This window comes from Bidens hawaiensis, unplaced genomic scaffold (genome assembly GCF_021521415.1).
Source record: "Bidens hawaiensis isolate Kalapana, Puna unplaced genomic scaffold, B.hawaiensis_p1.1 tig00066790_1, whole genome shotgun sequence".
In the NCBI taxonomy this organism is placed as follows: domain Eukaryota; kingdom Viridiplantae; phylum Streptophyta; class Magnoliopsida; order Asterales; family Asteraceae; genus Bidens; species Bidens hawaiensis.
Genome location: NW_027501862.1, coordinates 1741 through 29671, shown reverse-complemented (window position 1 = coordinate 29671; position 27931 = coordinate 1741). Strand labels below are relative to the sequence as shown.

The window sequence follows — 27931 nt, the reverse complement described above, 5'->3', positions numbered from 1 at the left end:
GTAATTAAAAATTTTATTAGTTTAGTTATTCTTATAAATCATGTTGGAATATTAAACGAAAAATATAAGTTTAACCATTTAAAATATATATTCCGAATGTATATATATACGTAAACGTTAAATAAACTCTATTTTAAAGGTTCAATGGGGTTCGGTTTAGTGAAACGAGTGTAAACAATATTTATTTTAATATAGTAAAGTATTTAATAATTAAAAGGTTTAAAAACAAATAAATATTAAAAAGGAATATTGGATTTTAATAATCCTTATTAAATGGTATTGGCCGATAATAATCCCTATTCGTTTTATCGCCGGTGACGGTCCTAAATTAAAAAATGTTGGCCCCCAATGCCCCCCCCCCCCCCCCCCGTTAAAAATGACTTAACGACGTTATAATTTTTTCTGAATTTCAAGCCAATGTTTTAGGGCTTTTGATCGTTAGGAGGATACGAGTCGATTGGTATAAAACTTAGCTCGAAACAATGATCCAAAAGACTTGATTTTGGTTAATTGTAAGTTCAAACACCCGAATTGAAACATTTTTTCGTCATTTTGAAGCTCTATTTCAAACTAAGTTTTTCACCAATCCACTCGTATCCTACTAACGATCAAATTCCCTAAAAAATTGGTTTGAATTTCAAAAAACACTATAACGCTGTTAAGTCATTTTTAACAGGGGACCATTGGGGGCCAACTTTTTTGAATTTAGGACCGCCAGTGGCGATAAAACGAATATGAATTATTATCGGCCAGTACTATTTAATAGGGATTATTAAAATCCAATATTCCAATTAAAAATGTAAACAAAAATCGGGCCTGGGGGATCGAACCCGCGCCCCAGGCCGGTTCAAGGTGTTTATTCGCAAGTACTGGCCATATGGACTAGTCTGTATTTTGTTTGGAACATAAGAACAAATATTTAAATATAATAGTTCAGGTTTTCCCCAATTCTATTATAAACCCTAAATCAAACAAATTTCAATTAAACATTGTGTACCCTCTGTCAATCAAAATTGACATAGGGATTTTGTTCCCATATGAAAACCGATCAATATGCATGTAACAATTACCTTGTTCGAGTATGAATTGAACGCGAACGGCGAGTTAGGGTTTACGGCCAAAAGACGAAATCAAACGAGGTCAAGAACTATTTATTTGCTGCAATTGTCTTAGGGTTTATGTTCGGGATTGAGAGGAGGTGGTGTATGCTCGTTTAATTTCATTATGGACTTGTATTTATAGGCTAAAAAGATTAAGAACAGCCGCGCTCAAAGAGTTAATGAAATTGATTCGGTTCGATACAAATCAGCTGTTAATTACGCGTCATACCATAACAAGGTGGAGCGTGTATGATAAGGATCAAGTTATTTAATCAAATTCCGGATTTTATGGGTTATTTGAATCAAAAAATATGGAAGGGGGGGGGGGGTCTGATGGCGACGGGGTGAAGAGAAAGAAGAGGGAAAAAAATTGTTATTTGCAACATGGTCCCTCAAAAATAGTTTGGTGATCAATTGTGGTGAGTTGTATATTGTAAGGGTTATAAGTGCACATAATAGATACTTTAAACGATTATAAATATTTTAATACGAGTCACGCGTAAATAAAGATAAAACCGAATAGCATAATTAATAACTCAACGTTTCATTAAATGCGACGATCCGATTACAAACGGGTAATAAAACGAGTACAAATACTAAATTGAATTTGACGAATGTCACAGCATTCCCAACTTTTAAGAAATTTCATCACGAAATTAGGAATTAGCATTCGTAGCAAAAAGATGCGGATACTTAGACTTCATTTGGTCTTCACGTTCCCAAGTGACTTCCGCACCGCGCTTAGATTCCCAATGAACCTTGACCAAAGGGATTTGGCTACGCTTGGTTTCCTTATCCATTCGATCCACTATTTCCATCGGTCTCTCAACAAAGTGCATTGTCTTATCGATACGTATCTCATTGAGAGGGATATGAATGTTCTCGTCGGCTAGACACTTTCGAAGGTTCGAAACATGAAACACATGATGGATGCTTTGAAGCTCTTGAGGGAGCTCGAAGCGATAAGCAACATCTCCGATTCGTTCAAGGATTTTGAACGGACCAACAAAATGGGGTGCTAGTTTACCCTTCATACCAAAATGGACTACTCCTTTCCAAGGTGAAACCTTAAGGAGGAAAAGGTCGCCGACTTCGAATTCCAAGGGTCGTCATCGCTTATCAGCGTAAGACTTTTGGCGACTTCTAGCAGTAAGCAGATTATTACGAATTTGTGCAATTTTGTCGGTGGTATCTTGTACCATTTCGGGTCCAGTGAGCTGAGTCTCACCGATCTCGTTCCAACAAATAGGAGAACGGCATTTACGGCCATAGAGCGCTTCGAATGGAGCCATTTTGATGCTCGAATGATAACTATTATTGTATGAAAACTCAACAAATGGAAGATGAGTATTCCAGTTACCACCAAAATCGAGCACACAAGTTCTTAGCATGTCCTCAAGGGTTTGAATGGTTCTTTCAGACTGACCATCCATTTATCATGTTTTCAACATAGATGTAAAAAAAATTGAAAAGGTTGACTATTATGTAACCTGAAAAGGTTTGAATGGTTCTTTCACACAAGTTTTTTCTTCTCTGCAATGCCTAATCTTGTTTTCAACATAGATGTAACCTGAAAAGGTTGACTATTATCATAATCATCATAAAAAAAATTGAATTTAGAAAATGGTTTCTTGAAGAATTTTTACGGTACCTCATCATCATACTTTATATCTGTTATCCATCCATCTTCTTTCAACTTCTCTATTTGGTAAACGCCTTCGTTAATAAAACTCTCAATTTCTTCCTTACTCTTTCCTGTAAAATAAACAAGTCAAGTGGTTTACTCTGAAGCAACAAGAGTAATAAAAAATACACAAACAAAATTCACCTTTGTCTTTAGAAACCTTATCAACCCAATTCTCATAGATATTATCGATCAATGTAGTAAGCACCTCACGGTTTTCTTCAGACATGTTCTTGCGAGTTAACTGATCACCCGCACTCTTATATTTACCAATCCTCTCTACTTGTGGCTCCACGCCTACTTTCTCAAACACACCTTTACAAACATCACTTTGGGTAAGTTCAAAAACTGATTTCAAGACCAACATATTATACTTAACTGTATAATGTAATGTGTCATCTTACCTCCATAAAAATCGGTCAGTGCAGTTAAACCATACAATGAAAAGTAAGCATTCGGAGGGGCGTAGAGCTCATTGCAGGCACATCCAAGGTAATACTCCTTTTCATGCCAAACAGGCGCGTAGCCGATAATGAATTCCTCCTAATTTTATCACTAATCTAAACAGAAAGACGTATTATCATCTATCTACCTGATTTCCTAAAATCCAATATGTGTCGTCTAATTTCTTCAATTTTGGCCCACCCACAATTCAGGGTTTCAATGTGGAGATAAACACCACATATATGAGGATCATATGCCGCCTTGATCATGTTTTCACATAGCTTTGGCAGGGAAAATGCAGAAGAGAAACGACGCTTCAACTGATCAGATATCTGAATTATACATATTATTCAAATCCATCATTAGCGGAGTAAAATCTAGGGGTGCGCATAAAACGGGAAAAACCGATCCAAAACCGAAAAACAATACCGAAACAAACACCTTTGGTTTGGTTTGGTTTTTGTTTTTCGTGTAAATTAAACCATACCGAACTTATAGATTTAAAATATTTTTTATTATAAACTGTAAGTAATTTATAACAATTTAATTAATTAATAATATTTTACAACTTCTAGTGAGGCTTAAGTCTCGGACCACCTCGAACCGCCTCGCAAAAGTCGAGGCTTAGGTTTCAGTATACCCCATGAGCCTAAGCCTCTAATGCGTTTTTCCACCAAGGCGTAAACGCCTTTTTAAACCATGATTAAATTAAGTTAATCCAAATATTTTAGTCGAAATGTATAATAATGATGAATAAATGATCAACTAACATAAAGACTTAGACCCAAGTTTATTATTTTTTGGGAAAAGAAAAATACATTTTTATTCCAAATAGTAAAAGTGAAGAAACCGAAACCGAAACCGAAACCGAACACCCTAGTAAAATGGTATATAATAAACACTCACCCGGATGAAGTATGTAATTCAAATATATTATTATTATTATTAATTCATGAATCGCCAACTGAAACCCTAACTGAACAATTAGAAGAAGAAATGGCGCGAAAGTAAGAGCGAAAGAAACCTCGCCACGTAGTTTTATAAGGAGTACAGTGCCGTTGTGAACCGTAAGCCATGGATAACCTATTAGCCTGCGTAAGAAGCTTGCTCTTGGACTTTTGTACTCCAATTCGCCGGTAGGATACTCGTCTGAAACATTATTATTATTATTATTATTATTATTATTATTTCAACAACTATGAACTCAAATATGGATGGATGGTTACTTACTTGTTGTTGAAGCCATGCTTGTAATTAGTGATTACAATATTAGAAGCTTCTTGCACTTGTTTCAATGACACGGGATGAGGCTAAAGCTTGAGAAAGATATTATATCAAGACTTCAATGACATGAAACGATGGTTAAAGCTTAAAAGATATTAAAGAACATGCTTGAATGAACAAAAGTAAAACCAATAAGTAAGTGTCATTTAAATATTATTTTATTGTTTTTTATTAATATGTAAATGAACATAAAGGAACAACAGAATAATTGGGCATTAAACAAATAAATTAACTAGACTACAATAAACAGTTATTTTGTTGAGGATTGCCATAATATAAAACTCGTCAAGGATGTGATAAGTAAAATAAAATTTAAATAACATATGCCTTCAAGAAACGGTGTCAAAAGAGTCATTAGTGGCATTTCGATCTATATGTTCAACGATTAACATCTAATAATGTTAGGCCATTTGGCATATATTCACGCTTCTTAACTCTACGTAGACACCAAAATGACATAACCTACACGGACTATAAATAAAATCATTTTATATGATTATATACTTAATATGTCGGATAATAAATATATAAAACATATAAGTGATTAGAAAAATTATTCAGTTAAATCATGTGGTGGTTGGTTAATTGTTATTTTCTTTACATCATAAATATACATAACTTACTAATAAAACTTAATTATTGATTTTGTATGCATAAGTTCTATATAAGAGTTATAAAAGGACGAAAGAATTACTCCCTCTGTCCTATTATAAGTGTCCTAGTTTGAATTTTTAAGTATTTCTTTTGCAACGTTGATCGTAAATATTTTTGTTCGTGTCATATAATACTTGATGAAAATTATATCAATGTAAAATACGTTTAAAACCCAATCCATTCATATATTTTACATCAAGTATTATATAACACAAACAAAAATATTGCCGGACAAAGTTAAACAAGAAAGAATAGAAAAATCAAACTAAGACACTTATTATGGGACGGAGGGAGTATAAAATATACCAAACTTATAAGAGGGGAAGGGGCACATGCAAGGGTAAGCTTCATGGGTTCCAACCCACAAAGCAAACCCACCCCGATCCATGTGGGTAGATTGCCAAATTGCAGTTCATGGCAAACCTTTGTCATGAAGAATATATGAATGTTGGAAAACATAAATGTGTGTTAATTATTATTATTATATATAAATGTTCTAAGGTATTTGTGGGTAGGTGTCGCCAGTGATATTGTGATTTATGGGTACAAGAGGGTAGAAATGAGATGGCAGTGCGTGATTGACCGGTGCATGGGTAATACCCATGAGTGCTCCTTCCACTCTAACAACTAGCGTTGAGGACCCCGCATGTTGCATTGAGCCTGTAATTGTATCTGGGATTTAGGTAAACCACATGTCATGTTTGCTTCAATACTGAACATCGAAACATAAAAAAACACTCACAAAGGCAGATTTAGAAATAACGAAAAAGTCACATCGTTGTAAAAACGTGCGTTAAAGAAATGAAAGCGACCTTTAAAAAATCATTTAGTGTAAAGTTAAACCAAGATCGAGCTCGACTCAGGGATAAACCTGTAAAACGAAGCTCAAGTTCAAACTCCGCTCGTTTATTATTGTATTATTGTTTATCCTGCTCAACTCATTTGGAACTTCATTTGTAAAGCTTGAGCTTGACTCGAGAATAACAATTTAAGCTTGAACTTGGCTTGTTACTATTCATTCTTTATATATTATATAAATTAGCACTAATATATAAATGTTAAATCAAATAAAATGCTTTTTGTAATATATATCTGTATTGTTATAAAATGAATACAAAGTATAGATATAGAAAAAAGATGTGTGATGGTAAAGTATTAAAATGTCTGGTGTTTGAGTGAAAAAGCATGTGGGGGACCAAAATATGCTTAAGGGAACTTGTATGCAGGGCATCAACATTGATAACAAATGGATGATTTAATGGACCAATACAAACATACCAAAAAGAACCAACATGAAATTATAGATAGTACGACCAAAATAAGCACAAATGCAATTGAACGGTGAATATGTAAGATAACATCATTCTCATGATTATTATGTTGGTCAAATCTTATAAAGAATACTTGACTTCTGCACGTGATAAAGTGAGACGTACCATAAAGCGTCTTTAGGAAAATAAAATGAGAGGGCTTGAAGCCTCTTTCATTGATTGTTTTATTCTTCATTTCATAAAAGTACACACATTATTTGAATTAAACATAAAAGTGTTGATCTATATACTTGGTTTTAACTTAGCCTTCTTTAGTTATCCCATTCAATATACTTTTAGAGAGAGCAAAAATGAGAGAAAATATTGATAAAGTTAATAGAACAAAATTGCTACATAATCCTTGTAAATGGTAAGAGTAGTTTTGGCATATATTTCTTTACGAAATCATCTTTCATTTCACTAGCTAGCATATTTTGTTCAAGAATTTATAGTTATCTTGGCTTGACCACTTGAAGAAATGTTGCTTAGTGTGGATATCTTAGATGTGCATCTATTTTTATAAAGATCCATCACTTCTCTTTAATAGTTGTTAACTTGTTATTAACACCTATGCATGGCTTTATAAAGTTTACATTTTAATTACGTATGGATCATTGGTAAGTATAGTATGTAAAAATTTTAAAATTATGCTATATGTTTCTTGCCTAAGAATTTCTAAAAGATATGTTAAAAACCAAAAGTGTCCTCAAACTCCATGGACAATAGTGGTATAAGATCGAGCTTGAAGCTTGAAAACAAGAGATATAATTTATAGATTTTTTTAAATAGGAAAAATAATGAGCTAAAAGGGTTTCTAAGAGAGAGAAAAAGACATGAAGATTTCTATATGATTCGTCATTTCAATGATAGATTATAGAATAATGACAAATTATGTCATATCTTGTTTGATGAGTTGACTTTATCCGGTGTTTCGCCTTTCAAATGATGTATCCTACCACCCTATATTCCGCCACTTTGACTGGCAAAACTCGTATATCTAAGTAGCCTATCCCTATAATTTTTTGAATCTTTGAAAGACATCTGCAATTTGAAATGACAAGTGTGAATCAGACATCTATCATTTCAAATGCCAAGTGTGAATAGTAACTTTTTTGACCGATTTGACAACCAACACATGTCCTTTTTGACCACTACTATTAGCGTCCTTTTTGACCACTACTATTAGCACTTGTCATTTCAATGGCAAGTGTTAAATAATAATTATAAGTATTTTAAATTTGTAACTTGTATAAAAATATTTTTTATGTTAAATATTGATAATATTAATTCAATAGAAAAGATAATAATATTAACCTTTGGAAAGAGTTTTCTGCTAAGGATAATCTCCGATACTCTCGAGAATAGAGATGAGAGGGCGGGCCAGTGACTTGTTAATGATCCAAATTAACCTTTTAAAAAACTATCAGTAATTATTTTATTGTCGATAATAAAAAATAATTCAACAAATATTACCGAAAATAACTGTTCAAAAATAATAAAAAAACAACTATTTATTGAAAATAAAAAAATAAGCAATATTTGTATACAAGTAACAAATTTAAAATAATTATAAATATTATTTAACACTTGCTATTTGAAATGGTAAGTATGAATACGTTTTTACATCTACTTTTCATTCGGTTTAACAGTCCCATCAAAAAACACAGGCCCAACATCCCTTACGACATACGAGTTTGATTAAACATTTCAACGTTACTTTTTTCATGGTGTTACGCATTTACCGTCTTAATAATAGTTGATTAAACATTTCAACGTTACTTTTTTTCATGGTGTTACGCATTTACCATCTTAATAATAGTTTTATCTATAATATATATAAACGAAAACATAAAAATCCTACGTGTCGCGATATGGTCGCTCCTCCTTTTTTGGAGTCACCAGATTTGCTTGATTTTTAAATAGAGGCTTCTTATGCATTTGACCCGAAATCATGGGTATGGGTCTCATCTAGGGATGAGATCGGGACCGTACCGGTACCAACCGGTCCTGGTCCCGAAAATCCCGGTCCCGAAAATCGCGGATTCTTGGTACCGGTACCGAAATATTCGGTTCGGTACCGGTACCGGTATTTAAGGTAAAATTTCAGGAAATTTCGGGAAATACCGGTCCCGTACCATACCGGTACTGAAACTCAAAACGTTGGTACCGATTCGGTACCGACGTACCAAATCGGTACCGATTTCGGTACCGGTACCAACCGGTACCAATCCCGAATTTGCCCATCCCTGGTCTTATCAAACCAAGATATTTTCTTAAACGGGTTATAATATCTCATTAAATTAAAAAACAATCTAACCAAATATTTGTTTTAAAAATCCTATAAAGTAGAGATATACTAAAAACTAATATATGACTTATTTAAAAAAGATATATATATTATTTATAATTAAAAACCAATTTTATAGTAAAAAAATTAACGGGTTTTGGGTCTTATCAAACCAATATAACTTTTAAACCGGATTATAACATCTCATTTATTTGTGAAACAATTTATCATCAAACCATAATTATATTATTAATTTTCATACAATAAAAAAAATAAAAATTCAAAAAATAAATAAATATTAAAAACAAATAATATAAAACAACCCCGTAATATGGAGATAAAACTAGTAATAATATATACTTAAATAACAAACTTTACGATTTCACAAAATAATAATAATAATAATAATAATCTTCATCAATGGCGGAGGTTACCTACCTCCACCTTCACGATGAAGATGCAGATGAAGATGATCAACAGAATCAGGTAAACTTCGTATTCGATTCGATTCATCAACCGCCGCGTGTAATTGTGGAGAACCACGTGGTTGTTGATTCTGATCTTAGGGTTAGGGTTAGTCAAATGGATGGACAAGATATTGTTTTAAATGATTTAGATTTAGATGATTTGGGGTTAGGGTTAGGGTTTGCTATTGAAGTATGTAATTATGATGATGATGATGATGATGATGATGATTGTGGGTTTATGGTTTCCGATTGCGGCGATCGATCGGAAAACGTATTTCATGGGTGGAGTTAGTTTCGTTGATTCCGATGAGGATACCGGGAATGAGGTTATTGGATTGGACGATGATATTGATGATGATGATGATGGTGAAGCAAGTCTTAACCTTTGTTGGGATGCTTTTCAGCTATACGACGACGACGATGATAATAATATTAATGTACCTGTGCGTCAAGCGTTTGAGTGGGAAGAAGTGGATGGTGATGTAAGGGAAGTGTTGAACATGTCTGCAGATGCGGAACTGGAAGCGGATACTTGGGAGGTTTATTTGAATTCTCGGAATATTGAACCGAATCCGGGTAATGATAATTGGGAGGTTTTCTTGAATGCTGGTAATCAGTTTGAATTTGAAGAAGAAGACTACAATGAAGTGGAGCATGATATGTTTTTTGGGCAGTTTGTGGATAATGTTGATTCGGCTTTGGTTAAACCGCCTGCTTCGAAAAGGGCGGATGATGATATTTTGTCTGTGGTGATGAGCGTTGAAGATTGTGAAAGTGATAACACGCTTTGTGCTGTTTGCAAGGATGAGATTGGTGTGGGGGAAATGGCTAAACAGCTTCCGTGTAGTCATCGTTACCATGGGGATTGCATTGTTCCTTGGTTGTGTATACGGAACACGTGTCCGGTTTGTCGTTATGAGCTGCCAACTGATGATCCGAATTATGAACTCAAGAAAGCAGAAAGGGTTGCTAGTCATGTTTGAAAGTGACAAAGGTTAGTTTGTCGTATGGTTTTGAAGTTTTAGTATCAGTTCCATGAAATGTAGATATTGTTGTACTGATATTGTTGTTGAGAAAAGTTGAATTATCTTCTTACTGAGTTCTGTAAAGTGTGTAATGATGATTTAAATGATCTTTTATGTGGGTTTTTTAATGTTAACTTTTTATGATTATTTAATTTCTAGTCCACCCTCAATTGTTTCTTTAATACAATACCTTGCAATTCTTGATTCATATACACAAGATGCAACTATATGTAATGTTAGGATAAAAAAACATCGAAAACTAAGAAATCGCCTTTAACTATTTACCAGTAATCTCCACATGAGCAATGCCCGTGTCTAAAATGGTGAAACCGCTTATTGTCCCGTATAATAATCTCCCTGTCAACAGCTTTCGACACCAATTTGATAGCATCGTGACAGTCTTCACAGATACGCAAATTCTTGAAAATTCTTAATGTTACACCTTTACATGCTCTTAACAAGCCAAAAGAAACCGCAAGTTTCTCACTATGACCCCGTAAGATATCCACTTTCTCATCTTCAGTAAGATCATGAAGTACACATTTAGTATCTGGTTTATATCCGTGTTGGGTGATATCATCCTCCAGTTTTCTCCACATGTCATGAACATCAGGAACAGTGTTATCTCCCGCAAAGAAATTATACACTTTTCCTTCAAGTTCAATCCAACTACAACCGACTTCCTTCTTAAGTCCGAGTTTCTTCATTCTTTGCCTCATCGTTCTAACATCATCCCACTCGCTGAAACTAGCAAACAGATTTGATGACAAAACATAGTTTTCTGCTTTATACGGATCGAGTTGTAACAACTTATCTGCAACTTTCTTTCCTAACTCCATATAACCATGAACTCTACATGAACTTAGCAATGAACTCCATATTCTAGCATCGGGTTCTTCATGCATTTCATTAATAAGCATCAGAGCATCATCAAACCGTCTTGCACGACCAAGCATATCGATTAAACAAGCATAATGTTCCAGTTTTGGCTTTACTTTGTGAACGGTTTGCATCTCGTTGAAAAAACTAAGACCCTCATTCACCAATCCACCATGATTACATGCCATTAAGATGCTAATAAATGTGAAGTGGTCAGGTTTCATGTTTAATTCTTGCATTTCATAGAATAGTTTCATTGCCTTCTTTCCATCCCCATGAATCCCATATGCTCCAATCAGAACCGTCCAGAGTCCGATATGGTTTTTATCTGTTTGGTTAAAAACATTTTGAGATGCGTTTATGCAACCGGTCTTCAAGTACATGTCTATGATTGAAGTATTTACGATTGCGTCCCTCGTTAGGGTCTTCTTTAACGCATAACAATGGATTGATTGTCCTAGCCTCAAAGCAGATAACTGCGTACAAGCACTTAACACACCTGTAACTGCAATCTCATACGGTTGAATCTTATTATAAACCATTGTTCGGAAGAGATCTAATGCTTCATTTGGCTGTTTATTCTGTGAGTAACCAGTAATCATTGCATTCCATGATATCAAATTCTTGTTTTCTAACCCATCAAATATGAACTTTGCAGACACGGGATTCTCACACTGAACGTAAAATGAAAGTAGTGAATTGCCAATATGTGAATCAGTTTCTAACCCGTTTCTAATTGTATACGCGTGAGTTTCCTTGCCATATTTTAGCAACTTGAGCTCGGTGCAAGCTAAAAGCAGGCTGCCAATGCTATACCAGTCTGATTTAAACCCTAAAGACGTCATTCTGATAAATAAATCCATCGCCTTTAAAGGGTTACCATTTTGCGCATAGCCACTAATGAGTGAATTCCAAGAACTTAAACTCATATTCTTCATCATGCTGAAAACATTCTCAGCCAAGCGTAATGACGACCCGCATTTGCATCTCGCATAAGCTGCAACGAAAGCGTTCGCAACTAACTGATCCGTTTCAATCCCGTGTCGAATTGAATACCCGTGCAGCTCCTTTACTTTCTGTAACTGCGAACTACGTACACAAACTTTTAATAAGTTTAAAATGGTGACCTGATCCGGTTTCACTCGGTTACTTCCACTTTGCATATGATACAAACATTGAAACGTTTGTTCAGCTTCACCTTCATTAGAACAACCCGATATAATCGAATTCCAAGAAACCACATTCTTGTTTTCGTTTCTATCAAGAACAATTCTCGCTTCTAACATACATCCACATTTCAAATACATATCCATCAAAGCATTCTGCACCATCAAATCCCGATACAACCCTTGTTTCACAGCCAACGAGTGGATCATTCTCCCAACCCAAACATCTTTCTCAGCACCACAAACCGGTAACAAACTCACCAACGTAACAACGTCCGGTACCAACTCGTCTTCCCCGATCAACAACTCGATCAACACACCAACACTCTCTCGATAAAACCCGTTCTCCGAAAACCCGGAAATCAACGAGTTCCAAGTGACCAAGTTTCGCTGTGGCATTTTATCAAACACCTTAACTGCATCATCAATGAACCCAAATTTTGAATACATTGTAACCAGTGCATTGTTTACATAAACATCTGATTTCAAGCCTGTCTTTATTGCCATTCCGTGTATCAGCAATCCGTAAGGTGAATTTGAGATGTTAGTAGAGGCTTTGATTACACAAGGTAAGGTGAAGTTATCAGGTGTGTGATCTGTTTGCAGAAACTGGTGAAAGATGAGTATGGTTTCGTACCAGAGATTGTTTTTGGTGTGGTTGCTAATGGTTGTGTTCCATTGGTACAGGTTGTTATTATTATTATTATTATTATCCAGTTGTTGGGAAACAAGAGGTGAATTTGAATAGGTTGTGGTAATTTGAGTGGTGAGGTGACGTCGGCGAAGAAGGTGATATTTTGTGAAGAGTCTGGTGGTGGTGGTGGTGGTGGTGGAGTGACGTGGAAGTGGAGATGGATGGTGGTTTCCGGCGAGTGGTGGTGGTGGTGATGGGGGTGACATCATGGTCATGATGAAAGTAAAGATAATTCATCATTTCTTTTTCTCCTGCTCTTTAACTTATTATTATTATTATTTGGTACCCCATTCTCTAATTTGGAGATCCCCTTGCATCACTGTTACTAGACTAGACTATGCTGTATTAGTCGGATCATGTTGGCTTCAGAGTTTAGCTTACGCGTTCTCGAGAAACCACAAAACCGGTTGCCACGTGACAGTCATTGTGCCACCACTAATATGAACTCTCTGACGTAACACGGTAGGACGAAAACCCGGGTGGGCTCATGATTCAAATTACAATCTCACAACAAGGCCTAGCTCAAATCATTCATAGTCAATATTCATCCAAAGTGACACAAATAAGGACTAAAGTTCGGTCTCTACTGAAAAAACCAAGCCTTAGTGATATACCACGGTAAGGATCTCCTTGTTAGGCAATATAAACTCATGCGCTTTAACTAATAGATATCCCTTTGTTAATACAACATAAAAACTTTATAAATTAATGACAGGATGAAAAATCAAGAAATTTACGAGGGTTTAGATTTAGTATAAACGTGTCATAATCCAATTGAATTGTAAACATTGCTAGCTAAACAGGTTGAGTTCATGGTTTGATTTATTTATATTTATATAACTTTGTTAAGGAATGTAATTTATGTGATAAATCAAAGTGACTAGGTAGATAAATTTAAAGGGTAAAAATATTAATGACAATCTAAAATTAGTTGTTTTACAAGTTAAGGTAATGGTACAAGCATTTGTTATTATGGATGTACGTATATATTATAGACTGTTAATAAGCAAAAATATTTAAATAAAATCTGTATTTTGGGTTAAAAAAGTGGTGTTCGTGTAAACTAGGAATGACACGATTTTCGGGTTTGTGTCTGGTTCAACTTGTCTAACACCAAGCATTAAGCATCCATTGGATGCCTAGGTCTCTATCACCACACAAAAGAGAAGAAACAAGAAGTTTGCTTAGTAATATAGTGATATTAAACCATCACTGGATCTAGTTTCCTTTGGTTTCAAACTTTGACTGCTGAATGTGGTGCTTAACAACAGGAACTATAACATTCATTTAGCACCAGCTTGCTTCGTGTACGTGTCAAAAATCAACATATCTCCAGATATCCTAGTGAAGTTTGGTAGCAAAAATATACGGTTTTTTGTGCAAATGTGATCGATCTCTAAAACTTAATATCATCCATACGGGCCTGCACACCATCACATGATGTCAAGCCGACACCATCCAGCACTTGCTTTAGACTTGTGTCCATTATGCCAATCACGATTTCTGGTAAAGTGGGTGATGATTGTGACAGCTCAACCATAGTAACCTGCGAATAACCAACAATATGGTTACAAACATGTCACCTTACGTTGCTTGATAATGAGCAAGTCGAGATTACAACTTGTTAATTTTAAAAGTAGAGGTGACCTGTTTGTCTTGAGGAATGTTGGCCTTGTGTTTGGCTATAGCAACAGCCCGTGAAAACCCTCCAATCGCATCAACTAAACCACGCAAAGCAGCATCCTTACCACTCCATACTCTTCCTTGAGCTATCTCTTCCATTTTATCCACCTGCAAATATAATCACTCTCGGAGTTGCAAATATAACGAGTATCTAAAAATGCTTAAAAGTAGCTACATACACTCATTGATCTTGAAAGTGCTGCCTTGTTACGAAACTGTTTATAAGCATTTTGAGCAGATTCTGCAAATAGTTTCTCTTCATCGGGTCTGCACATAGATATGCAAAGGCTTAGAATCATATATTTTTGAAAAATCTAACAAATCAATGATCCACCGACTCACCTGAATGGTCGCTGGTCAGCAACAGTCAACTCAGCATATCGTCCTCTTGAGATGATTTCCTTATTGAAACCAATCCTTTCATAAAGTTTCCCCAAATTGAACTTACCTAAAACAGAAACAGAGATTGAACATACCACAGTAAAAAGTCAAACAAGCTCAAGATGATGTAGTTCACCTGTGACAACGCCAATTGAACCGGTCAAAGTAAGATTCTCTGAGACTATAGTCCCTGTTGCCATTGCCATGTAGTATCCTCCACTAGCTGCCACATCAACCATTGATGCAACTACCGGCTTATATTTAGCCAATAGTCTGATTTCCCTCCACATCCTACACATAAACAGATAAAAACCAATGTAAAATTTCAAATAGTTTTGTAACATTTTCTCTTTGTTAGTCTTACCTTTTCAACTTCATTTCTGCTTTTATATTAAGATTAATATAGAATTTATCATGGATGCATGTAAAGGTTGAATAAATTATGTTTTTTTATTTATTTTAAATCTGGTGAAAATAGTCAAATACATAAGCACTTACAAGTCAGAAGCAAGAGCATCACCACCAGGGCTATCAATTCTGATGATGACAGCTTTATACCGTGAATCTGAAATTATATAGCACAAGTTCATAAACATGAAATGATATCAAAATAAAAGAATAAGCACGAAATTTCTAGGAGAATCTGTAACTACAGTTGTAAAGGTGTAAACTATTGCATATGAGGATCATATTTGAGTAGAAAAAAAAAGGAAATCTAATGAGACAGTAACTTAGCCTTAAATATGATTACATATATTATATTTTTAGTAACAATATAATGTTTATATATATTAATTTACGGGGTATTAAAAATGTACTTTAAGTAACTTTCACTCTGTTGAACCCATTGAAGAGCAAAAGTGTTGAAATTGATGCCTCTACAATTTTTTCTTATCGCATTTTCCAATAGGCGTCTTGATTTTGTATGTTTTTGGTAATATTAAGAATGCAACAATTCAAGCAAAAAAAAATTGAAATTATTATACATATATTGCAGTTGTAAGTATGAACAAGTTCTTTTCCAAAACAATATCAATTATCCTGTATCAAATAACAAATAAGATGAAAATCTGTTCTATATTCCAGATTACTAATTATATGTCTTTTTTTTTGCCCTTTCCGTGTAACCTTTTAAGACCAAAGAAAATATATAGTGTTTTAATTTAGCTGTTTTACATACCATATGCCTCACGAATCTTCTCAATAAATTGTTCAGCAATGATGCCTGAATTAGAAGTATATGGCCTACGTACACGAGTGATGCTACCAGAGGCTCTAATTACTGCTCTCTTATCACTGCCACCTAATAATCCCAACGCCCATTTGCTAACTCTTGAGTACGTCCTGTAGAAATGAACTGAAAGTGTTCTATAAGTTATTTCATAATATGAATATCTACAAGATATTCATATTAAAGAAAGCAACAACTATTTTACTACCATGAAAAGTTAGATCTAGATATAGGATATTAGTAGATAATAAGGGAAACCACAAAGTAACTTCACCTGTAATATTTCAATTCAACTTGGTAAACTCCTTCGTTAATAAAGCACTCGATTTCTTCTTTTTTCTTTCCTGTAATATTTCAATTCAACTTGTTATATATATCAAGATAATAAGGGAAACCACAAAGTAACTTCACCTGTGGCTTGAGAAATCTTATCTACCCAATTTGAATAGATATCATCAAGTAATTTAGCAAGCGCCTCACGGTTTGCTTCAGACATATTCTTGCGACTTAGTTGATCACCGGCACTCTTATACTTACCTATTCTCTGCACTTGTGGTTCCACGCCTACTTTCTCAAGTACACCTTCATGCACATGACTCTGGTTAGTTTTAGAAGTTGATCTCGTGATATCATAGGTATAAATGTATAATGATATATACATGACCATAATTCTATGTAAAACGACACTATATAAAGTAGTTTGACTTTTTATAAGAAAGTAGTTTTTAGTAACATGCTTAAAGGTAGAAAATGGGAGGATAAGAAAATTTGGGTAACTGGTCAAAACGCAGGGTTGACCCAAAATAACTTTCTGTCCACTTTATAAAATACAAAATAAAAGACTTCAAGAATTATACCACAACAATAATCTGATATTTTTTTTATAATGAAGCGGATCAAGAGGTTGTATGTATTAACATGACCTTTATGAAATTTCCGACCCATTTGACTCAATCCCTATCAACTTTTAATTTTTTGCTTTACTCGTTTGATGCATTAGAGATGAGATATACCCAAATCAACCATATGGCACATCAAATAGGTAACACGACAATCAAATAACTCAACCAACGATTGTTGAAGTTGTAAATTGCACAGGTCAAAACTAGACTGCATTCAGAAAGTTAATAGTTATTGATAAGTACCACATTATGAATCAACTCCAGTTTTTCAGTTATAGTAAAATTTATATAGTAAAAACATATTTATAGAAGGTGTTTAACTTCCTTTAGTAACAACTTCATATAGTTCTAGCATAAGTGAACAAGAACTTGCAGTTCGGTTAAGTGAACCAATACAATTGTAAATCATTTTTTAGAAGTAAGAAGCATCAATACCAATGACAAACATATATATGAAATACAATATGTCAACATACCTCCATAGAAGTATGCTTGAGCAGTTAAACCATATAAAGAAAAATAGGCACATGGAGGGGAGTACAACTCTTCACAAGCACAGCCAATGTAATACTCCTTTTCACTCCAAGCAGGAGCATAACCAACAATGAATTTACCTAATTGAATTGTCATGATATATAATAGAATCTATCAGAAACATGATAGTCTTTATTTTACTAATTTAATATAGATCCTCCAAAAAGATACTAATAAAATAATTAACCTGACTTCCTAAAATCCAGTATGTGCCTTCAAATTTCTTCTAGCATACCCCATCCACAATTCAGGTTATCAATTTCGAGATAAACACCAGATATTCGAGGATCATATGCTGCTTTAATTAAATTTTCGCATATTTGAGGCAGAGATAAACCAGAAGAGAAACTAGACTTAAGCTGATCAGATATCTGAAATTGAAAACACTAAAAGTTTAGGATACAAATAGCATTGTCATATGCTAAATAAACCTAAAATGCTCTATCCTTATGAACATCTATAATGACTAAATAAATCATAATTTCATCAAAAGTGAAAACTAAAAGTTCTACCAGCCAAAACAGATCTAATATGCTGTTAAATAACATATCCATCAGGAGGAACTCTTTCGAACGCATGCCTACTAAATCAGATACAAATATTAATATCTACAAGCAGATGAACTTCAAAAACTTACTAATGTATTAATCTGTTGATAATCCTGTTCCGCAACTAATGAAAATAACAGTTTAGGATACAGACGCAATATTCTAGTTAGACAAACCTAAAATGCTCTGTCCTTATGTATATCCAAAGTGACAATTAGAAGTTCAAACATGTAAATCAGATCTAATGATCGGGAAGAAATCGTTCAAACACATGCCTACTAAATCAGATACAAATGAGCAATATCAACAAGCAGATAAACTTCAAAAACTTTCTAATGTATTAATCTATTGATCATCTGTTCAGCAACTATGAAAATAATGTACGATTTAGGAAACAGATGCATTATTCTAGTTAGACCCTATGAACATCTATATTGAGTTAATGAATGCATAAATCACATACATAAATCACTTATAAATCAGATCTAATAATTTCAAGTTTCAATCTATGCTGTTGAATTACATATCTATCTCTTCATTTGAACAAACGCCTACTAAATCGGACACTAAAATAGTAAAACAAGCAATATCTACAATCAGATAAACTTCTAAAAAACTCTCTAGTGCATAAATCTATTAATAACATCTTCAGCAACTAAATATTAGACCGAAAAACAAAATCGAACCAGGAAAAATGAGATCAAAATTCAAAACTACACAACCTCTCCACGCAATGTCATATACAAAACACTGCCGTAGCTAACGCGTTGCCACGGACAATCGATCAGCATCCGTAGCTTCACCTTATTGCTCTCCGATTCATTTAGACTTCTAAACTCAAATTCTCCACTAGGATACTTATCATCATCATTATTATTATTAATATTATTATTATTATTATTATTATTATTATTATTATTATTATAATCGCTTCTTAAACCGCCACTGTTATCCAACTCCTCGTCACTTTTGGCACGAGATGAAGAAATTACAGCTCGAACGGACTTGATTCGATTACGATTAGGTTTAGGTTTACGAAGATGATAGTTAACGGAAGAAGTGAAATGCGGACGTGAGAAGAAACAGAAGGAGACGACGGAGTTGGTGAGAATGCTGGCGGAGATGCCGCCGGCGCCGGTGGCGGTTAGAAAGCTAGACATGCGGTGGCGGTTGGAGATGAACGCCGGTAGAGTTTTGCAGTAGAGCTGACGGAGTGGAAGGTGATGCATACGTACGTACTAGTAGCGTGAATGAGTATGAGCACTCGAGTGCATGATCAACGGATGATATTATTAGTTACGCCACGTGTCGTCTGTTGGGTAAATATTCGGAATACTGTTGAGATATTTTGTGTCATGATATCAAACGGAAGAGACGGCCCGAGCTACCGTTTAGATAAAAGGGCGAACTTGTCTCGTATAGGATTATACGAGTCGAATAGATATTATGTGCACTAGATAGACCATGATAGATAGTTCATTACTATGTTTGGTATATATATTTACGATTCAGGTACATCTAGATGGCTCGTATATATAATGATCAACGATGTTTGATAAAAATTTGACCCTATACGAGTCGTATAGATGACGCATGGTGTCTGGTTGCGGGAGCCTATGGTCAATTTAATGTGAGACATAAAAAAATGAAAAGATATCCTGGGTGTGCCAGATGTTTGATAATCACGTTTGTTTGTTGTGTATTAGAAAGCTTGAGCATTTAGGTTAGTCATATACCTAACCAGTGGAGCCTCAACGATTTGAAAATTATATTCGTCCTAAAAGTTTTTACACATCTAACACACCACTGTTTAAGAGTTATGACCGCTCCTTGGATAAGTTTATAAAAAGACAGAACCAGTAACCTTTATCATAATTGGGATTTAATTGCTAGCTTTCAGACGATCAGATTGTCCATGATATATATTATTAGATATATGTTTTTCTTTTATGTATCATTTAGGTATTGGATGTTTGAGTGGTAGCGATTCACTAAATATTTATAAAGTGAACAAATTTAATAAGAAAATTGTAAACCATGTTTTCTAAAAATATGAGATGAACTAAGATATTAAAAAAATATACATTTAAATAGTTTTTTTTTCTTAAACAAACTAATTAAACAAGGGTTAGACGCTACAACTCTGCAAGACTCTTCATTGTTGATTTGATAATCACTAGTTATTTATTGTTTTAATATGTAATAATTTTATTTTTGAAAAATATAATTAAAAAAGAAAATGAAATATGGCATATAATAGTATGTCTCCCGAGTCTTATTTAAAGAGGGAAGGGGAAGGAAATGAGAAGAAAAGGTGAAGAAATCATGTTCCAGAGATTATTTAAGGGTGGGAGGGGAGGGGAGAGAATTTACTAGAAAATTTAAGTGTATAATCATCTTTCCAAATTGGAGAGATTAGAAGAGAAAATGTGTTTGTATCATTAATTGCCTATTAACTCCTACATTGTCTTTCCCTTTCCTTCCATTTTCATTAAACTCGGGAACACGAAATAAAGTGACACATTTTCCTCCCCCTCTCTTTCTTTTCTCTTTTAATTCTCCTCCTTTTTCTTTTCTCTCCTTAAATGAAACTCGGGAACACAGTGTAAATGTACATCTTAAAGATAGATTGTAACCTACCACCCTCACCACTCATGAGTCATGACTTGTGAGAAAGGTGCATTTAGAAGCACCGTGTAAATACAAACATTTGCTTTTCTTTCTTTACTTCTTTGTTCTTACATATTCCTTATCTACCAGGGCCAGGGGCAGTCGACAAGCACTTGAAGCTGCTGACATTGTCGAAATTTTGTTCAATCTTTTTTTTTCCACTTAAATAAAACTACAATGGTAATAAGGGGTCAAAATTATAAAAACGACTAAATAAGCAAGTTACTTATAAAACAAGTTGCAATAGAGAATATTTAGAGAAGATAAGATGACACGTCCGTTTATTGCACAGATTAAACTGAATCACACATTTAAAACAACCCGTCAAAATGATTGCATTCACTAACCAACCAATTAGATACGGTTATAAATACCGATGATGAAGGGAGATACATGTCAATCACAACTCTCTTCTACAAAACACAATTTGTACATTCCTTGAGAGAGCTTCGTTAGATAGTGTTGTCTTGAATAATTTTATGAGCTAAAAAATTGTTTTAATTTTAAAACAACATGCAACTTACTATATATACTTTGTATGAGATAATCTTGATCTCTTATTTCGCACTAGTAAGCATATCTTGTTGAGGTCATTAGCCTTCAGATTATTCGCCTGGATCAATACTCCCCGAAGAACAACATTGTCATTCAAAAATCATGTCCCTGACCTTAACAAGACCGAGTTGCTAAATACCAAGCGGAAAATCTTTCACTGGAAATCAAGATTAGATATCCAAACCTTCCTCAAGCGCAACTTTTAAATTTATCATGTTATATGTTAACTGTGTTAATAGGTCATGTCATCTCATTGTTTTTACTAACTGGTGATATTAATTGTGTTAAACAGACGGTGCCATGCCATGTCATTCATGTTATTGAACCAGGCATATTTAATCGTGTGTTAAACGAGTCGTGTCCAGTCAGCCACTCACTAAACATGTATGTTAGCGCTTAATAAATGACACATTTACTTACATCATAAGTTTAATACCAATGATAATCGTATTATGTGGTGCTTGATCCGTTTAACAAAACACATGTTTTTGTCATCCCTAGGTTCGATTCCAGAAAGCTTGAAGAAAAACCCTTCAAGCAGAACACGAGCCAAAATCGTGACCGGACAATGGGATATGATTTAATCTTCAACTCCTTCCGCCAAACCAAACCCACAGTTTAAGAAAATTCAATTTTGTTACTTCTAATATTGCATACATGTTTAATTTTAGTCCCACTGTTAACCCAAACCCTCTTACATAATTTATCATGCTCGTGTGCTTAAATCATATCAAGATTGTGTCGTGTTATGGCGTAAAAGATTACCAGCCCTGCGAACAAGGGACAATTAAGTCTCATCACAACTATAAAACATTAACTTTGTACTGTAGTGAAAATATACAGTTCTATGGAGTTACATTCAATATGATCTACTTTCCTTTGGGTTCAGTAATTTGATTTCTGAATTGACAATTGGCAACAGGGACTAAAACATATAAAACAAGACGTCCCGATCTTGACACCACTCGTCTCGTGGTGCCTTTTGAAATCAATAAGGTTCTGGATCAAAGAGAACTTAAGTAATCTTTAAGCAAATTGAACATAGGAGTTGCAAATGAAGATCCTTCTGATCTTTGAAGCATTATTCCATCCATTTGGGCTTGCACCCCATCACTTGATGTTAAGCCGTCCATTAGTTGCTTTAATGTCATGTCTATCCCGACCACCGAGCTCCCTATTCCACTCAGGATTTCTGGTAAAGAAGGTGATGATTTTGACAATTCAACAACGTAACCTGTACGTAACCTTGTGTTTGGCAATAGCAACAGCGCGTGAAAAGCCTCCAATTGCATCAACTAAACCCCGTGAAGCAGCATCATTACCGTTCCATACTCTTCCTTGAGCAATCTCCTCCATTTTATCTTCCTGCAATTATATTCACTGTTGGGCTGCTAATTTCATACTCAATAAATATCTAAAACTGCTTGAAAAATAACTACATACACTCATTGATCTTGAAAATGCTGCCTTGTTACGAAACTGTTTATAAGCATTTTGAGCAGATTCTTCAAATAGTTTCTCTTCATCGGGTCTGCACACAGATATTCAAACGCTCAGAACCATATTTATTTTTATAAAACAAAACCAAATCAACCTTTTTTATACATAAATGGGTAGAAAATGCCACCTCTAAATATGAGAAATTCCAATTTTGAAAATCTAACAAATCAGGACCGACTCACTCACCTGAATGGCCGTTGGTCAGCAGCAGTCAACTCAGCATATCGTCCTCTTGAAATAATTTCCTTATTGAAACCGATCCTTTCATAAAGTTTCCCCAGATTTAACTTACCTAAAACAGATACGATCATTAAGAAATTTAATAAGGGTGACAGCAAAATAATATACGAAAAATGCTTACAGGATGATGTACTTGACCTGTGACAACACCAATTGAACCGGTCAAAGTAAGGTTCTCTGATAGTATAGTCTGTGCTGCCATGGCCATATAGTATCCTCCACTAGCTGCCACATCAACCATTGATGCAACTACTGGTTTAGATTCAGCCAATAATCTGATTTCTCTCCACATCCTACACAAAAGCAAAAAAAAAAACTAAAATGCGATTTTAAATAACTCTGGCTTTTCTTTTGGCTAGTCTTTTTTTTTTCAACTTCATTCATGCTTTTACATTGAGATTAAGAATACAGGCTTTATCAGAATGTGGATAAATGCATATAAAGGTTAAAAAACTTATGTTGATTTTTTTTCTAGTGAAAATATATAAGCACTTACAAGTCAGAAGCAAGAGCATCACCTCCAGGGCTATCAATTCGAATGATAACAGCCTTGTACCTTTTTGACTCTGAAAAAATAACACAAAATAGCAACATTAAAATCCAAATATGAGCATGAAGTTCTACCAGAAGTTTACCACCTTGTGTATAAAGATGTAAATTATTGTATACAATGTTCACCAGTTACCGTTTGTCCTTGATTATTACATATGTTGCAGTTAAATGTATGGTTACAAATTTAGGAACATTATGATTCAAGCACAGCAACTTAGATAACTATATATTATTTTATATACCTCTCACAGTGCGAATCTTCTCAATAAATTGCTCTGCAACGATGCCTGAACTAGGTGAGCTAAATGGTCCCCGTACACGACTGATGCTTCCGGAAGCTCTAATTACTGCAATTTTATCCTTCCCACCAGATAACCCCACGGTCCATTTTTTAACTCGTGAATATTTCCTGGATAAAGAGTAATAAACATTAATAAGTTATTTTGTGCAAGCATTTAACAGAGAAGATGCACAATACAAGAGAAATTATTACTTGTAATCAACAGTAGGGAGTTTTTTCTCTTCTGCGATGCCCAGTTTTTTTTTCAACATAGATATAACCTAAAAATGTTTATATTTTATCATAAATGGAAACAAGATTTATCATTTATATTTTATTTCTAATTTAAGAGCATACCTCATCATCGTATTTGATATCTGTTATCCATCCATCTTCTTTCAACTTGTCTATTTGATAAACTCCCTCACCAATAAAACTCTCAATATCTTCCTTTTTCTTTCCTGTAAACAAAACAAAAAATCAAATAATTCACTTTAACATATAAAGATTAATATGAAACCACAACAGAACTTGTTACTTCACCTTTGGCTTGAGAAATCTTATCAACCCAAGTTCCATAGATATTATCAAGCAATGTATTAAGCACCTCACGGTTTTCTTCAGATATATTCTTGTGAGTTAACTGATCACCAGCACTCTTATATTTACCAATCCTCTGCACTTGTGGTTGCACACCTACTTTCTCAAGTACACCTTTATGCACATAATTCGGTATAATTAGAAGTTGATCTCACAAATAACATGGTCAATAGCATGTCTCTGAAATATAATATTTTAACTAACCTCCAAGAAATTGTGCTTGGGCGGTTAACCCGTATAATGAAAAATAAGTACTTGGAGGCGCATACAGTTCTTCACAAGCACAACCGAGGTAATATTCCTTTTCACCCCATAGAGGTGCATACCCAATAATGAATTTTCCTGAATTGAATTATCACAATTGATATATTAAACTCACATTAAACGCCATGTAATTTATTAAAAATTCTATAATAGGTAATGCCTAAACTACCTGATTTCCTAAAATCCAATATGTGTCGTCTAATTTCTTCAATTTTGGCCCACCCACAATTTAGTGTTTCAATGTGCAGATAAACACCTGATATACGTGGATCATATGCTGCCTTTATCAAGTTTTCACATATTTGAGGCAGGGATAGCCCTGAAGAGAAACGAGTCTTCACCTGATCAGAAATCTGAAGATGGCAACAGTAAAAAATAAAATAAATAAATAAATAAGCTCATAATCCAAGATTCAATTTGAATACATAACAGCTTTATAAACTAAGTGTTTCGCATATAGAATAGTTATCATTACTGCATATATCATATTTATTCTATTCTCGTTATTAGACAGTCTCTATTTATTATATATTGATTACTAAAGGATATTAGACAGTCTCTATATTAACTATTAGAGGGTTCTATGTGTAAATATGATATCTATATTATCTCTTGTATTTTTCCTTGATCAATACAACTGATTATTACCAAGTTTATCTTGGTATCAGAGCTAGATCTGATCAGACACAACTTCCAGCCAAACAATGGCCCTCATTGCTGCCTTTTCTACAGCAGACAAAACTGCTCACAATTCCCACAAATTTCGATTCTCTCTCACAAACACAAACTATGGGTATTGGAAGGCAATGATCCAACCCTTCCTTGTTACCAACAACCTATTTGGTTATATTGATGGAACAATCCCCTGCCCACCGGAAATACTTGCTCCAGCAGCCTCCTCAGGAAAAGAGGGCGCTACACCAACACCACAATCCAATCCAAATTACCCCATTTGGGTCTCCAACGATGCTCATGTCAGGATGCTTCTTCTATCCACCATCTCCGAAGCCTCCTTTCGACATGTTCAAGGCACTACATCCCGCGTATTAGACAGTCTAATATCCTTTAGTAATCAATATATAATAAATAGAGACTGTCTAATAAATCAATATATAATAAATAGAGACCGTCTAATACTCGTATATAAAGATTCCATAAAATGTTACCAAAATATAAACATATGAAATAAAAAAACATACAAAAAGAACTTTCAGTACTATTGAACTATTAATGGAATAACAAGTATTATTAACAGGGGTGCAAACAAGCCGAGACGCTCGCGACCTACTCGAGATCGGATCGATAAAAAGATAAAAAGCTTGAAATGAGCTGAACTTTTTCGAGCTCGAGCCGAGCCTCAAATAAAGCTCGTTTAGATATCGAGCCAAGCTCAAATCTTGTATGGGAAGCATGTCAAGCCTAAACGAGTCTTGTGTGTTTTTAAGTTTTACCTCTTTTAGACTTCTATCTATTAATTACACCCTGCATAGCCTAGCTTTGGCTCATTTAAGGTACTACACGAGCTCGATTCAAGCTTAGGCTCATTTAAAGTTTTTCACAGAATATATAAAACATAATTAAAACGTATAAAAATTAATTAATAAATGAGCAGCCCGATTTTGATAAAAACGATTCACAAGCTGAGCTCGAGCTTCACAAGAAAGAGCTGGAAACAAGCCTAGTAGAGCACTCGAGCTCGGCTTATGTTTGGTTACATCCTAGTTATTGAATTAGTGTTTCGATCAAAGAACTAGAGTAATTATGTTAACACCAGAGTAATACCGGTTCAAAAGCGTAGCAGCTATTTGTATATTTAATAGGTTAACTTCATTTCCTGTTGAATCATTATTAATAGAATAACAAGTAAAATGAAGGAATTAGGGCAAGAAACCACAAAACCTGTCCACGCAATTTCAAATTAAGAACACTGCCTTTACGAACACGTTGCCACGGATACGCAATTAACATCCGCAGCTTCACCACGAAGCTCTTCCAGGCCCCTGGCTGTTGGAATTCAAATTCGCCACTTGGATAATCACCATCAACGCCACTTCTTAAACTACCATTATTATCCAATTCAGACTTAAAACTGTTCCATCCTCATTATTATAATTATTATCCTCCTTAACGTCGTCGTTTTTGGTATCAGATGATGAATTGATGACTCGGATTGAAAGGGTCCGGTTAGGTTTAGAAAGAAGACGGTTATTATAAATATAATTATTATTATTATAAGTAGGAGTGAAATGCGTAGGATGGAGGTGAAGTGGTGAGCGTGATTTGGTGAGGATGGCGGCGACGGTGGTGGTGGTGAGAAGCCTAGACATTCCGGTGACGGAGATGAACGCCGGCAGAATTAGATAGAAGAAGAAGAAGAAGAAAGTGACTGAAGAAGCATGGATTGGAAATCCACCACGTCGTCAAAATGTATTTGGTCTTTAATACTGGCTTCGATTCATCACCCACCCAGATTTTTCATAATAATATCTTACTATTTTATTCGGTCTTGAATATCGGATTGGCTTACATGCTCTTTCAAAACTAAGATAGTAGAAAAAGTATTATTAAACGGATATTTATTGAACTTAAACTAGCAACGTTAGGATCACCTCGTCAAACTCAACGATATCTGTTTTAGGTTTTTGTTTTTTGATTTCTAGCTTATAGATCTTAGAATTTTTGTTCATATCATTGTGTCTTTTTATTTATTATTGTGTTTTTTTCGTCTTTGTTTCCAGTAGGATCCAATTTACCATACAAAAGAGGGTGGTGACGTAGCTTGTTGCCCGCTTAACTGCATATCTGTTGTAATTTGATCATTTTATTGCTATTAATAATTTAATTAAAAAGTCAACATTATGTTATATTTCTCAATATTGTGTTATACTTTACCTATAAATCCAAATTGTGTTATATTTTGTTACTTATTATGTCATTGTACCTTTTTCTAAATTTAGGAGACTCCACAAGATAACTTAACTGTAACGTCCCAAGCTT

The 27931-nt window shown here is 34.5% G+C and overlaps 3 protein-coding genes and 2 pseudogenes across 5 annotated transcripts; 1 reads left to right on the top strand and 4 right to left on the bottom strand.

The window, feature by feature from the left end:
- Window positions 1-2613: 2613 nt before the first annotated feature.
- LOC143604806 (serine protease SPPA, chloroplastic-like) lies at window positions 2614-4474 on the bottom strand. The gene is made up of 7 exons (XM_077081179.1): window positions 4459-4474; window positions 4261-4377; window positions 3379-3484; window positions 3189-3259; window positions 2929-3099; window positions 2752-2855; window positions 2614-2670 (listed from the first exon to the last, which is right to left on the bottom strand). Exons 1-7 carry the CDS (start codon window positions 4472-4474, stop codon window positions 2614-2616), a joined length of 642 nt encoding a protein of 213 aa, XP_076937294.1.
- A 4962-nt stretch (window positions 4475-9436) lies between these two features.
- LOC143604805 (uncharacterized) lies at window positions 9437-10213 on the top strand. The gene has a single exon (XM_077081178.1). It carries the CDS (start codon window positions 9437-9439, stop codon window positions 10211-10213), a length of 777 nt encoding a protein of 258 aa, XP_076937293.1.
- A 242-nt stretch (window positions 10214-10455) lies between these two features.
- Window positions 10456-13200, bottom strand: LOC143604810 (pentatricopeptide repeat-containing protein At1g18485-like). Its single transcript, XM_077081181.1, has one exon. The coding sequence runs from the start codon at window positions 13198-13200 to the stop codon at window positions 10537-10539; it is 2664 nt and encodes an 887-aa protein (XP_076937296.1). The 3' UTR covers window positions 10456-10536.
- Window positions 13201-14335: 1135 nt separating this feature from the next.
- Window positions 14336-19670, bottom strand: LOC143604808 (serine protease SPPA, chloroplastic-like; annotated as a pseudogene). The gene is made up of 12 exons (XR_013148362.1): window positions 18996-19670; window positions 17913-18096; window positions 17668-17805; window positions 16701-16871; window positions 16559-16633; window positions 16239-16493; window positions 15557-15623; window positions 15195-15349; window positions 15020-15125; window positions 14857-14944; window positions 14642-14785; window positions 14336-14540 (listed from the first exon to the last, which is right to left on the bottom strand). The product of XR_013148362.1 is annotated as a serine protease SPPA, chloroplastic-like (transcript).
- A 2647-nt stretch (window positions 19671-22317) lies between these two features.
- LOC143604809 (serine protease SPPA, chloroplastic-like) lies at window positions 22318-27192 on the bottom strand (annotated as a pseudogene). The gene is made up of 12 exons (XR_013148363.1): window positions 26834-27192; window positions 25104-25287; window positions 24875-25012; window positions 24614-24784; window positions 24428-24531; window positions 24284-24351; window positions 24033-24199; window positions 23735-23804; window positions 23377-23531; window positions 23185-23290; window positions 22942-23029; window positions 22318-22863 (listed from the first exon to the last, which is right to left on the bottom strand). The product of XR_013148363.1 is annotated as a serine protease SPPA, chloroplastic-like (transcript).
- Window positions 27193-27931: the final 739 nt, after the last annotated feature.

What these genes read in the sequence shown, in the direction of transcription:
- LOC143604806 (XM_077081179.1), bottom strand. An exon ending in ATATTGGATTTTAGGAAATC is followed by an intron (nt 3,260 to 3,378) that starts AGGTAGATAGAT and finishes ATGTGCCTGCAA; the next exon opens with TGAGCTCTACGCCCCTCCGA. An exon ending in ACTGACCGATTTTTATGGAG is followed by an intron (nt 3,100 to 3,188) that starts GTAAGATGACAC and finishes ATGTTTGTAAAG; the next exon opens with GTGTGTTTGAGAAAGTAGGC.
- LOC143604805 (XM_077081178.1), top strand. Translation starts at nt 9,437, where the DNA reads ATGATGATGATGATGATGATGATTGTGGGTTTATGGTTTCCGATTGCG.
- LOC143604810 (XM_077081181.1), bottom strand. Translation starts at nt 13,200, where the DNA reads ATGTCACCCCCATCACCACCACCACCACTCGCCGGAAACCACCATCCA.